General features: G+C 39.9%; 1 protein-coding gene and 1 long non-coding RNA gene across 14 annotated transcripts in view; one reads left to right on the forward strand and one right to left on the reverse strand.

Moving 5' to 3' along the window:
* PHACTR1 (phosphatase and actin regulator 1) overlaps nt 1-13,966 on the reverse strand; it is a 409,041-nt gene that overhangs the window by 56,748 nt on the left and 338,327 nt on the right. For all 13 annotated transcript variants that reach the window (XM_066992303.1, XM_066992302.1, XM_048075528.2 and 10 more), the window contains 2 exons: nt 6,455-6,779; nt 460-662 (listed from right to left, as the gene is read on the reverse strand). In XM_066992303.1, coding sequence (XP_066848404.1) covers nt 460-662; nt 6,455-6,779 — 528 coding nt within the window. The remainder of the gene's footprint in view (nt 1-459; nt 663-6,454; nt 6,780-13,966) is intronic.
* LOC106044355 (uncharacterized) lies at nt 5,032-9,731 on the forward strand. The gene is made up of 3 exons (XR_001212228.3): nt 5,032-5,170; nt 7,492-7,653; nt 8,984-9,731. It is a non-coding gene; the product is annotated as an uncharacterized lncRNA (long non-coding RNA).

The raw sequence follows: 13,966 nt of genomic DNA on the forward strand, positions 1-13,966 counted from the left end.
CCCTTTCTAAGTATGTGCCAAATTCTGATTTTGACATGATTTAATATTTTCTATGCATCAAAAGTCTGATTCTCTGTGGTAATTATTTCATCCTCCTTAAGTAACCCTATTGAGCTGATCTTGACTTAAAGTCAAAGGCAGGGTTTCTCTACACCACAGGTACTTGGGAAAGTGAATCTGAAAGTCAATTTGGAAGAGAATTAAGATAAGACAAAAAGGTCATTTAATTCTGTATGAGAGCTATCCACACACGGATTCATGTGGATTAGCGAATTCACTTTAAATTCATGTTTCTCATTATTTTGGATTAATTTGCCAAGCGTCCCCCCCCGTAGTCAAGCCTTGAGAGATCCAAAAGCCATGGTCAAGAAAGAAAATTCACTTGTTTTTCCTTTGTGTTACTGAGAATTCAGAGGAAAACATAAATAAATGAGAAAGAAAAAATGGAATGGGTCTAACTTGTAAATAATGAGTTATCCTCATCTTCCTCTTCCTCTTCTTCCTGTCTTGTGTAGAGGCAGGAAGAATCTTCATAGTTGGTTTCATGAGGCACATTTTCTTTATTGTCATCGCATTCAATCACAACAGTTGGCACTTGTCTCATGTCTGGAAGGCCTCCAGGTCCTGTTTTTGTAACACTATCACCTGTATGTAAACCAGAGCTGTTGGGAAAGAAAAACAAATAAATAAACTAAAGGAAACTGTACAGTGCAAGTCTGTGTTGCTTCTGTCACTATTTTCAGTAATGGTCTTTCCTGCCTTTTTTAGAAGAAATGAGGATAGAAAGATCTTTGTAACCAGCAAGACATCTACTGGGTTTAAAACTGAATGCACATTAGATTTAAGGGACAACACTTGTTAGGGAGATGTAGGACAGCATACAGGCAGAAATACTAGCAACTCAGGACTAAGAACCAAAAGGCTGCAGACCATACAGTCTCAAGGCTTAGAGGGAATTGCACCAGTTACTCAGGGCAACAAGCAATCTGGTGTCTGTACGACCTCTCCACTGGAATGCAGGCAGTAAGGAGAAAATACCTCACCTGAATGCAAAAGGTGGAGTAGGAGAGTGGGAGGAAAGAAAGGTATGGATTTTAGAGGAGGATTGTAGGCAGGCAGAAGAAAGCTAAGACTTGCACAGTTGCAAGTTGTTGATTGGCTTGAAGGGAAGACAAGGGCGTGACTATCTGAAGCAGAGGGGACCAAGCATGTGAAATGGAGCTCAGAGAAAACAGATTTTGGGAGGTAGTGAGAATAACAAGGGAGGGACCTAAATCCTGGGAGGTCTGTTTGCTAATGACACAGTTACATGTGGGGGCTGCAGTGACAACATCCCTTCTCCTGTTCCTGCTGCTCACTCCAGCTAGGTGCTGTAGATCAATCTGAAATGGTATCTAAAGTCACATTTCTTTTGTCACATAAAGTGTGATCTGATCATGTCCTGCAGCTTACTATGTTCAGACCTGCCATTAGTACTGCTTCCATTTAGCTCTGCCTATGTGCTGATTTCAAAGTCCTTAACCAAGGAACATATCAATAGAAGTAGTAAAATGGGAACATGAGGAGGGAATAGCTTGAAGCTGCATCAGTGGAGGTTCAGGATGGATGTTAGGAAAAGTTTATTCACTGAGACAGTGATTGGACACTGGAAACAGGCTCCCCAGGGAGGTGGTCATGGCACCAAGCCTGTCGGAGTTCAAAAAGCCTTTGGACAATGCTCTCAGACATATGGTTTGATTTTTAGGTAGTACTGTGTGAAGCTAGAAGTTGGACTCAGTGATCTTTGTGGGTCCCTTCCAACTCAGGATGTTCTGTGATTCTGATAGCTCATGTTGCTTTTCCAAAATGAAATTAAAATGAGAGTCTGGTAGGCAAAAATGATGGCTGCTGAAGCTTATTCAGTCAGCAGAAACTGCCCTCCCTCCTAAGTCCCAGCTGAGACAACAGCTATACAAAAGGTGGGGAACATTTGCCTGTTGGACGCTCTCTTTGTGTAAAACTCTCGTTTTACTTTCCACTGGAATACAGATACGAAACCAGATGTACTGGCCAAGCTGCACTTAGGGCAAATTTGGGTGTGATGTTACCAAGAGCTGAGTAGCCTCACTTCCCTTAAATATTTTAGCCTACTCAGAATACCAGAGACATTCCACATCTTGAAAAAATACTGCATTTTTCTCTTTAAATGATTCTCTACTGAGATGACTTGAAACATTTCTCTTTCTTCCAATCCTAAATTTAACGTACACTGCCAGATGCCAATGGCTGCCAGATAACATCCCAGAAAAACACTTTTTAAAATGTACTTCTGGGTATATAATGCTTGGCCACAATGAGCTTAGGGATTAAAGAGAATAAAAGGTTTCAAGAGAATAAAAGGTTTCATATTCTGTGAGCAAACCATACCATGTTGTAATCATCACATTCAGCTTCCAAGAAAGCATTTTGTTAACTGCAACATTTATTACTGGAGATTAACCAATAATGAGATGCATAGCTTTACTGGATGCCTTGAACACAGGAACTCTATTTTCTTAGTGATAGTCTATGTTTTGTAACACAAAGTATGGAAGGCTCATGAAAAACTGGCTTGTGAATTTGTGCTAGACTTCAGTGAACTTGACTTAAAACTTTTTTTATCTCAGCAGTAGTTTTAGAATGCATCAGTTGAATTCTCCCAATAGCACATAAATGCACTACAGTCCTTAAAAACTTTAACTTATAAAGCAGAGATATACTTCAAAAATTTTAATTTGATTAACTTAATTTTAAAAATATTTTTTCTACATAACCTATTTTTAAAACTCCTTTAAGAAGAAAGGTAGAAAATTCAAAAGCCTAGAATTAAATTCCCAAGAGAAACTAAAATACAGTGAAATTCTTTTAACACTGTTAAAAAAAAAAAAGTTTCAATGGTGAACATAACTGCTGGATTATTCATCTAATTTTAAAACACCATATACACAGAGAGTAAGTACAAGTTCACTAAGACCCTTCTGGAAATGCAAATGGAAAGAGCAAAAAATAGTTCATCACCCAGGAACATTTGGTGCTTCACTGTTATGTGAAGAATGTATGTAGGTTACAGATTCATCTATTTGAGTGTGCACATCGGGCAGCAGATATCAAAGTGGTTCAACAATTTAGGATACCAAGCAGGTATCAGACAGCAACAAGATTTACAAATTACCACACTAGATCTTTATTTGACCTACTTCTCTAGAAATAGAAGGTTTCTTATCCCACTGTAATTTTTCTGAATCATCCGCTTTCTTGCTAATACTACTTTCTATTTTAGACCCCTCATTTTTCCTGATGTTTTGTGTTTTTCTTGATTGAAATCAGCCTTCTCCACATCATTTTGACTAAGTCAGATGTCTAAGCAAAGCACTTGTGAAATACATGCAGTATTGCAGTACGAACCGAGGTCACTAGGTATTTCCATTCTGTATAAATTCCTCTGGGTCATTAGCAAAAACAACCCCCACATGGTCAGGGGGTCTACGCCACAATTTCTTTTTAGCATTATTCAACAAAAAACACACTGTTATTTCAAACAGTCTATTTTAAATCATCATGTTTTGTAACAAAATTAGAGAACAAAGCCACAGCTAAGCAAGTACTTGCCTTAAGAAGGTAAGTGTATCTTAACACATAGATTTGAATAATTCATAGCTGACTAGTACAAGCACTTGCACTTACTGTTGTATCATCTTTATGTGATGAGAATGGCAAAAAAAGTTACACCACTACAGCTTGCAATGTTTCTAGTAAGAAAAGATTTTAATGAAAAATCAGAATTTAAGTGTATAAGTGACTCATGTGACAGACAAAATCTAAACAGAAAAAAGTAAAATGCCTCCTGTAAAATCTAGTGGGAAAAAAACACGTGCTTCTCATCTGTCATCCCAGTCTCTTTGATTTTGGAATACAGAGGTACATTTTTATCAGCATGTTTTCAGACCCACAGGACACTGTTCTGTACTTATTAGTTAAAACAAAAATCAGAAATAACTTCAAACAACTGTATATACATTTATACTACACAGACATGTGAGAGACAGACAGAAAGAAGGCAGTGCTATAAATATTAAATGTTTCTATCCTTAGGCAATACTAAAGTTTAAACAAGAAGTAATTCTCTTGACAAGTTTTATGGAAGATAAATGTTTTCCAACTCAAATACATTTTATAAGATTTACAAGACACTGGCAGGAATGTTTAATGGATTTTATTTCATAAATCTACTGTCTGAAGCTGAACTGTATGTCCCAGAGGAAATGGTCTTATAAACTGTCTTTTGGATACCATGATTTTTCACCACTCTGTCACAGGTTCAGTTCCAGCCCAGAGTGAGATATGTCCACTTAAGAGCTCTTTAGTATATACATTAAACAAACTGATGCCTTGATAGCTGAATCAAGGCTTGATAGTGTACAAGACTCTTGTACAAGCTTAATCTTCTGATTAAGAATTTAAAAGCAAGTGTCAGCTCCACAAACCCTTTTACCTGTAAATACTACGAAAATAATAGTTGCTGTAGAAGAGGAAACAGTCATTACCTGTTATCTCTTGTGAATACAAACTTTATTGATTTGCTTTGACAAGAAGAATAACTGAAGTACTCAATATTTTATTTCATGATTGAAATCAACTAAAAAAAGACTACAAAAAATCAACTGTCTGCCATATCATGAACTAGGATTCATTTTCATTTTAAATGTGAAATATCAGTGTCACAACCTTTTCTCACTCTATTCTGCAATGTGATGTAATTGTATCATATCAGGAAATTAATCGTTGCTTATTCAGTTTTCAACAAGCAGCACAGCTTCAGCTTCAAATTAATAGTTGAAACAACATCACCTTTAAATCAGTTAAACATGCTTGTAGAGGTAAACTTGATGGACACCTAGAAATTGGAGCACTCATTACCACGGGGCAACAGATGACATAGTGACGTCATACTCTGAGAGATCTCACTGGGCTCAGGACAACAAAGTGCCTTTTGCACGCAGTGTGAGCCAGACTGTAAGGTTAACATCTGACCTGTGCTGGGTATGACATGACAAAAGAGCCTTTCGGAGGCACCAGCTATCCTTTGCGCTCAGTGCACCAAGCTTTGGGGTGATGCAGATGTATATGACCAGCCCTGCTGACAATAGGAGAGGTAAATGGGTAGTCACTGGGCACAGGAAACACAGTGGGGATTGTGAATGCTCTTTTCAATCCTACTGCTACAGCCCTTCACTGATTGGAATAAAAACTTCCCTGGTAGTCCTAACAGTTTTCCCCCAGCAGAGAATTCCCCCAGGCTGCAGAAACCTTAGCTCCTTTCATATAGCCACAGAGATCTTGCTATCCTGGTACTGAAATAAACTGGCAGTGGGGGACAGCCTCTGTTCCACTGACTATTTTTAGTGGCAGCAAAGAGAATCTGCCATCCCTAATAGACCTCTTTTTAACTGTGCAATACAATGAAGGTAACATTATTGCAAAGAGGTACTGGGTCAAGTCATTAGGCATTTTGTCTGCTACACCAAACATTTTAGCTTCCTGTCTCACATAAGGATGATCTGATGCTCTTAGAACAAAAACTGCCCTTGGTACTAAGCTGAATATCATTTTTGGACTACCTTCTCTATTCTGGGACTTGCTCAATTTTTGTCTAGAGGTTGAAATAAACTTTCCAAAGCTTGCTGATCTCACAATCTATGAGGACAGCTTGCATTTATACAACATGCTTCACTTATTCAGACTCTTTGAAGCAGCATCCAGAGATGCTCACAAGTGACAGTAATAAAAAACAGCCCCAAGGTGGGTAAAGCACTTCTGATTAAATGTACAACCTTCCTCCAGATGCAAATGGGTAACAAAGGAGCTGCTGTGGAATGGGTTAAATACTTATTTTAAGATCAGACATATAATTTAATTTAAATTAATTGAAATAAATTAAATAGTATACTAAAACCCCTATAAATGACTTGTAGGAAGCCCTCATAGGTTTCTTTGACTTAATTCATAATACTAATCAGATGCCCTGATTGAGTGGCACACTTGTTTTTATTGCTTTTTGTCTGAATCTTACACTTCCTTTTCTTTTTTTAGCAATCCTCCATGTAACGGGAGCTCTGCAGTTATACAATGCAGTACATATTGCAAACCAGACATGTCATATTAACCTCTTTTCCACTTGCAGTATTATCTAGTTCTATGAACAGAACAACAGGGTTCAGGAAATTTGGTCTTTTTCACCCTTCTGCCACAGACTTGTCAAACAAACCTGGAAAACCTCTTTCTCTGACTGTTTCTCCAGCAATGACTGCCCTGAAGGTGTTAGATCCCCAGAGAAGAGGCCTGATTCAAGTACTGTAAACATAGGTGGTGATACTGACACTGAGGCTAGGAGGAAACAGTGCACATAAATATGCAATTTTAAAAGTTGATCCATTACCTTTCTAGCCTTTGCATGGTCATGGCTAGTGTTTTGTTCAGTTCCTCTATCATCCGGCACCCTGAAGGGTGAATGGGCAATGTGCTGGACCCAGAAGGCAGGTGCTGGCTGTGGCTGCTGTACTGGAGCTGGTGCTGGTGAGCTGCTAACTGGGATGGCAGGACACTGTGATGACTCAAAGGCTGCTGGGAGCTCTTCTGTGTGGAATAGGATGAGAGAGAGAGGTCTGGCCCCCCTAAAGGCATGCAAATCATGACTTTCTTTGGAGGTAGAGGAGGTGACAGTTTAACTGGCATACAAGGCAGTTTCACAGGAGCGCCAGGATCTAGAACAGAAGAAAGAGAGGCCCTGGTGTTAATTTTCATGGCAGTGAGATGGAGGTCAGAGTACCTGACTGGGTGAGCAGGTACTGAGGTTGAAAGTCAACACAGAAGTGTGCACCCCTTCCCTGATGTGACAGATGATGCTGCATAGCTTGCACTCAGCACAGTGTTCAGAAAAAGAACTGTTGTTTTGCAGCACTTCTGAGTCTCAAAAAAACATCCCAAGGCTGTGCACATCCCTTAACACATTAAGTAATGCTTAACAAGGCTTGTGGCACACTTCAATGCTTTAATGCCCTAATCCTCCAAAACAGCCCTTTGAGGTAAGCACCTCTCCTGCTCAACAGGCATGTAAACAGGGGGACCAATTTGGTGTCTGAAGTTATAGGATGACTCACCACCATCACTGCCGAAGCAAAAGCTCAGGCATTCCTGACCATTCTCATCTGCTGCAGTGCAATTACTACAAGTCACATTCCTTACAGCTTTATAATGCGCAAAACATCTTGTGTTAAAAATTACATTACAGGGCAAGAAAGAAATTAAATAGAGTTTGAATACTAAAGAAGAGTGGTCTGGAAAAATGAAGGGTACATGAGGAGAAAATGGTAAAAAGGGTAGAAGAGAGTTAAGATTAATGTATTCTTTTACAGAAGACTTGGCAGGCACTTTTCTAGGGACTCGTGAACTGAATCTTAACCTTTTTATCTCTAGGCATGTTCCTTGAATCACACAGTTGACCTACCAGGCAAAGACTCCCCTGACTTCCATGGGAAATCAATGAGAGGTCTGTACAAAAACTTCTCTGCCAGGACTCAACTGCAGGATGCAGACTTTTGGAGATGCACTGTGAAATGTTTTCAGAAGGAAGAAGAGGTAATGGGAGGGCTTAGAGATCCCAAGATGGGTGTAGGCAATGGTCACAGTGCATGCCAAGAGCAAAGAGAATGAGAAGATATATATATATATACTGTGAGCTGCCACTGTGAATGTGTTTAGGAGGAAGGCCAATCCCTTTCTAGCCTGTAATCCCACCCCAGACTTTTGGCTCTGCAATGATCTGCACACTCTTTGGCCTCTTTTTGCTTCAGTTCACACTTGCTGTAACATGGTAAAGGAATTGAAGGGTCAGAATCTTCTTATGACCTGAGAAAGCTTGGCAGTAAGATGTTCTCTAGTTTCAAATGTCATCACTCTTCTGAGCAATATCCGACTTGTAAAGTCCTTTTCCAGAAGGTTAGTTTTAACATTAACTATCCTTCTCCTTGCCCCCTTTATCTCTTCTTCCCTTCTGGCCTATTCTGGGTATTGCTTGTACTAGGATCCATATCTACTAGCCAGAGTGCATGAGGTGCATGATACTACGAATTAAAAGCACTAGCACTTCTTGAAAATGATTACGGACAGTAAGGTGGAAAAAGACTGTGCATGGGGCCAAGCTCAGGATAAGTATCAGACTTTTTTTTGTGCTAGCTTTTTCAGTCAGAGCTTTGTTCCATCCACAGTATACATTTGATACTGGTGTTGTGCTACAATAGAAAAACCACATAGACAGTGAATCTTCCCTTTCTTCAAGAGATGGGAGAGGCAAAGGGTGTGCAAAGATGAGAGAGGCATGGAGAGAAAGTGGTCTTCCCTCATTGTAGAATGTGAGAGTTACAAAGAGGAGAACCCAAGTTTTTCCATTTTCCATGCAATATCATATCTGGCTAGTATGTTGGCTCTCTTGAAGGCAAAAATTCTTCCAATGGCTTCGCCAAGGCTGAAATCTAACTCAGAGGATTGCCAATCTATAGGGCACTCACTGCCCTATCCTCTAAAACAGACTGCCTTCTGTACAGGAGAAAAAAAAAAAGACTTCCAAGATTTTCTATTAAAGCACAGGCATGTCTCCAAGTTACCGTGTTTTTCTTACATACAAGTTAGCTGTGTATACTTGCTCTTTGTATTCTGGATAAAAGCATACTCTGTTTTCTACTCAAGGTATAGACCCTTAATTTCCACTTACATTTAAAGAAATCTTCCATATTAACATGTTTTACTCCTGTCAAAAATCTTGTCCATTATTTTTAATGTAAGGCTTAATTCAGACTGACTGTGTTTCACACAAGTTCTGGAAACTGTCTGAATATGGCCCTAATGTCTAAATACAGTTTTGAAAATGAACCAGAAGCATTAAATCTACTGGTCTGTTCTTTATCTTCAGGAGAATTCTACATGTCTGTTAAAAAAAATAGCTAAAAAGGAGAATGACTGCAATAGGAGGAAAGTTTGATCCATTCACTCAGAAACATATCAGTATATCCTCGCCATCAACAGTAATGGAGATAACAGGCATTGTACTGCAAGTTAAATTGAGTGGTCAGATCAACAAGCGTTCTGAAGAAATGGGACTTTGCCCAAATCCATGGGTTCCAGGCATGCTGTTGGAAATTATACTACTATCATCTTAAGTAAAGGAGAGGACAACTTGTCCCCTGTGCCTAAGAGAGACTGCATCTTACAGTTCTTTCTTTTCCTTTTCCTTTTTTTTTTTTTTTTTTAATTTCAATATATTTGTGATGTATGAACCAGAGGTGGAAATGCTTATTGTCTCCAGCGTGGAATATCTATCAGACGTGGACCTTTGTAGATGAATAAGAAACTGGACAGGGGAAATATGACCAAGGAATCTGTTGTAAGCGTCTTCTCAGTGGAACATTGCTAGAGTCCTAAATCATTACACAAAGCACTAACGTGACAGAAGAGAAGCAAACTGTGTGAAGCCAGGTGTGCAAGTCTGATTAATCTCTTCTGGCTTAGGCTCTTCATGCTCAAGAGAATAATGAACAATCTTTGCAAGATGTTGGTTCCCAGCAGGGTTGTGACCACTGAGAACTGTGCATAGTTAAGTAATAACTGTGCCAGAATTGATGAAAGAGATGTTAGATTTCCAACTGCTGATGACATTAAATTACTTAAAATATATTTGTATAAGCCACAATATTTGCTGCATATCAGACCTATGACAAGCAGGTCAGCCCTTACCTCTTCCTTATAGATCATTTTGCTAATACATACAGTTGCTGCATTTCCTTTTGGGTTTTAGGGAGATAAATGTGCTTTTAGTCCCTGTGCAAACGATCTGCCCTGGGCGGCACTCCTGGAGTGTTTGTGTTATACTGGGGCTATACACCAGGTACACCAGGTTCAGTGTCTTCCCAGGCACTAAACATAGCTGGAGAATTGGTCAGAACACATTGCAGATACACATTACATATAGGATACTAGAATGTTATGGGTGTATGGTGGCAAATATTGCTCCACCAGGGATGCTAGATAAGCCCATTAGAATCAGATTCTGCCCCAGCACACCTGGGAATTACTCTTGGAGGAAGAGGGCACACCTAGGAATCCTGGGCTTGTGGCAGAGCTGGCTATGTTTGCAAACCTGCCAGTGTGAGGAATGCTGTTTCTTTACTCCTTGTGATGCCAAGCAGTAGCCAGCAGGCCAAGAAAGGCCAATAGACTCCTAGATTGCATGAAGCACTGCCAGGAGATCAAGGGATTATCCCCCTTCTATTCAGCACTCCTTAGACTATATCTAGATTACTGTATCAAGTTTTGGGCCTCCCAGTACAGGTAAGACAAAAAAACTAAGAAGAATTCAGCAGAAGGCTGTCACAATGTAAACAGTGAGAGAGTTGGGGTTGGTCAGCCTGCAGAAGAGAAGGCTCTGGGGAAATCTCATAGCAGTCTTCCCGTACCTAAAGGGGGCCTACAGGAAAGCTGGGGAGGGACTCTGTCAGGGAATACAGTGATAGGACAAGGGGAAATGGCTTTATTCTAAAAGAAAGTAGATTTAGATTAGATATTGGGAAGAAATTATTTACTGAGGGTGGTGAGGCACAGACACAGGTTGCCCAGAGAAGCTGTGGATGCTTCAACCCTGGAAGCGTTCAAAGTCAGGCTGGATGGGGCTTTGGGTAACCTGATCTAGTGGGGACTGTCCCTACCCATGGCAGAGGGGGTGGAACTTGATGATCTTTAAGGTCCCTTCCAACCCAAACCATTTTGTGTTCCTATGATTGGCTGAGGGACTGGGGTTTATTCATTCTGGACAAAAGATAGCTTGGGGAGGGATATAACAGCAACACGCCAGTACCTAGAAGGAGGTTATCAACTCTTCACAGTGGTACATGGTGGGAGGATGAGAGTCAATGGGTAAAAATTGAAATGAGAGATTCAAGACTGAATTATAAAGTGTTATGCCCAAATGAGAAGAACCAAACAGTGCAATAGGTTTGCCCAGACAGGTCGTGCAGTCTTTTGACATTTTCAAGACCCATTTGGTCAAAGCCCTGACCAACTGTTGTAGTTTGTTGCATTCAGAGAACATAAATAAACTGAGCATGCTCATCCTTAAGGTTGAAAATTATAGCTCTGTATAGGTTTGTATGAATTCCCTGCAGAGCCTTAGAAAGGGTTTCAAAGATGAAAAGATTTCCTGCTCTTTATATGTGCTAGGTACTACCCTCCAGGTAAGAGCAGGCAGATGAAGTGTGGAGAGAGCAACTCCATCAGGGCCCAGTTTCCTGTGAGAACCTGGATGTGCTGGGGAAGGAAACCCGCTTTTGCTCTGCTGTCTCTCCTTCAAGCCCACAGTGAAAAGAGAATTCTCCATTGCCCCCTCATGAATGTAACCTGTCTTCACAAATATAGCCTGCCAGAGCAGACAGCAGGAGATAATGTCACAGAACAGGAAGCTTTCGGACAATTTCATGGGCTCATCTACAGAGAAGCCTTCTAAGATATGTGACTGTCAGATTATAAAATACTGCACAGAATATTTGCTGAAAATTTTGTAGCAGAAAATACTTTCATAACACTGTAACTAACCATCAGCTGTGTTGTTGCAATGCATCAGGGCACCAAGCAACCATACTCTCAAACCTCATCCTTGGCATGTCCACGTTATCAGAAGCTTTGGGGATTTCCAGGGTTTCCTATCCTGTTAAATGTTTGCCTCTAATTATGAATTAGTTCTTATTCTACAGAGACAAAAATAGAAGGCACAGAAATAAAAGTGTGCCATGCCTCTCCTTAAAATGTTGACTGAAGAAAGCAAGAGAATGGAAAAGGTTTTTCAAAGCTTAAATACAACAGCTGAGTGGCCAGATACATCCTAGTAGTGTATCCCTAGTGGTCACACTACACCCTCGCATAAAATTAGACTAATTTTAGACTCAGACACACTCAGGTGAGACTTCTGCTTGGTGGCACATAATTTGTTCTCTGAAGTTTTAGGGGACTTTATGGGTAACTGGTAATTCAGTTCTTTCAACAGAAACTAATTTCAGAAAACATCATCTCTGCTGATTAAAAGTAACCACTTCATGAATCAGGACCAAAACGAGCTTCATACCACTGGGGTATGCTGTCTATCAAATCATATATGACCAGTATTCTTGTCGCTTTTGGCCATTAAAAATTTCATGGTAATGTGGGGACTTAATCCTGACAGTCCAGTTACATTTTGTTCCAGGCGATGATTTCACTTCCTCCTCAATTTTTAACCAACTAAGGGGGGTTGCAAGTGTTGTTCTAAATGCCTGGGTACTGCATGTCGATATTGGGGAATTAAAATGATGAAAGAAATTCTACCCATGAAGGTTATGATCATATATAATAATGATCATATTTGGAAGGCTCACCAGGAGGTAACTGGCCAACAGGAAATGCAGAGCAGTGGAACAGTGGTATCAAAACATTTAAGAATCATATTTTTCTGCTAGGGTTGCCTGTCTTGTGATATGAAGGAATCACTGATTAAGAGAGGCATACTGCTTCACTCCAATGGAGGAAAAAGTAGAGAGAGAGGCTGTGTTGGTATTTCCACACCCAGTACTGTGATAGGGACATTCCCTGTGGATGCAGCATCACCAAGAGCCTTGGGTGATGGCATGAAGCAAAGTACCAAGCACGCTTCTGCAGTGGTGGCGGCATCACTCCCAGTGTCTGCTCTGCCGTCTGCTCTTGGCTCTGTCCCCATTCCTCTGCTGTCCCATCCCCACAGTACCTGAGCTAGAGAAGAGGCATACCAAGGCTGTCTGATTTATATTTGCTACAGGCAATTCTCTCTTCCTATCACTTTTAAAACTGATATTTCATTTTCATCCTCCACAAAATTAAATGTGCTCTTGCTTGTTTATTTTAGGCCTGCACTTTTATGTGCATTTCTTATCAAGCGAAAGGCCAATCTTTGTCTTGGCACAGGCACAGAGATATCTGAGATGGTTCACAAATGCTTTTAGAGGTGAGGATTGTTCCCTCTTCTTTTCCTAAACCCTGTATTACAATCTTTGGCAAATCCTTTAAGTCAATCTTCATACCTTTACCTGAAGAACTTCATATCTTCATACCTTTTTCATACCTTCAGACCTGAAGAACTTTGGGACAAGTTCTCAGCAAGAATGTGGTTGGACTCACAGGAAGCTTTTCTTCCCTCACGTTGTGTGTTTAATATATTTCTCCTTTTTTTTTTTTTTAAATTTTATGCTGACTATGCCTATAGTGATTTGATTTTATAATACTATATTCCCATTTATATTTGTATAAAGCATATTTTTCTTTACATATACACATACATATATGTAACTATCTTAAGACTGAAGTTAAGAGGCAGTTCTGCATCTTCCAACTCAGATACGTACCGTCACAACATCACATTTCCTCTTGCAGTCTTCTTGAACAGAGCTACCAGACCATTAACCACTGTAACTTCTCACTAGTCATGCTTGGTATGTCTTAATTTGTCCTTCAACTCTCTCTCAAAATATTTAATAGAAAAATGGGTATGCAATGAGAAAAGTTTTCACCTTGAATGCCAGAATTCAGATTTTACCTGTTTTCTCACACACAAGCTGAGGATGTCTGGAATAATTAGTGAAAGAATAGCATTAATTCTGCTTCTCACTGATGAGGGTGCTTCATCAGGATTGATTGCTCATTTTCAAAGACTATACATGGCTAATACAATTACCAGTGAAGAACACAAGGCATTGAACAACATGTATATCTCAGACCACCCAAGTAAATGGACCCTTAAGAATAAACTCAGTGCTCTTATTTATAAAATACGTATAAATCAGGCTTTCAGTTCTAGCAGGGCTAGCTGTCAATTAAACTAGGGTCCTATGACCAAATCTGA

Source organism: Anser cygnoides, chromosome 2, assembly GCF_040182565.1.
Source record: "Anser cygnoides isolate HZ-2024a breed goose chromosome 2, Taihu_goose_T2T_genome, whole genome shotgun sequence".
NCBI lineage: Eukaryota > Metazoa > Chordata > Aves > Anseriformes > Anatidae > Anser > Anser cygnoides.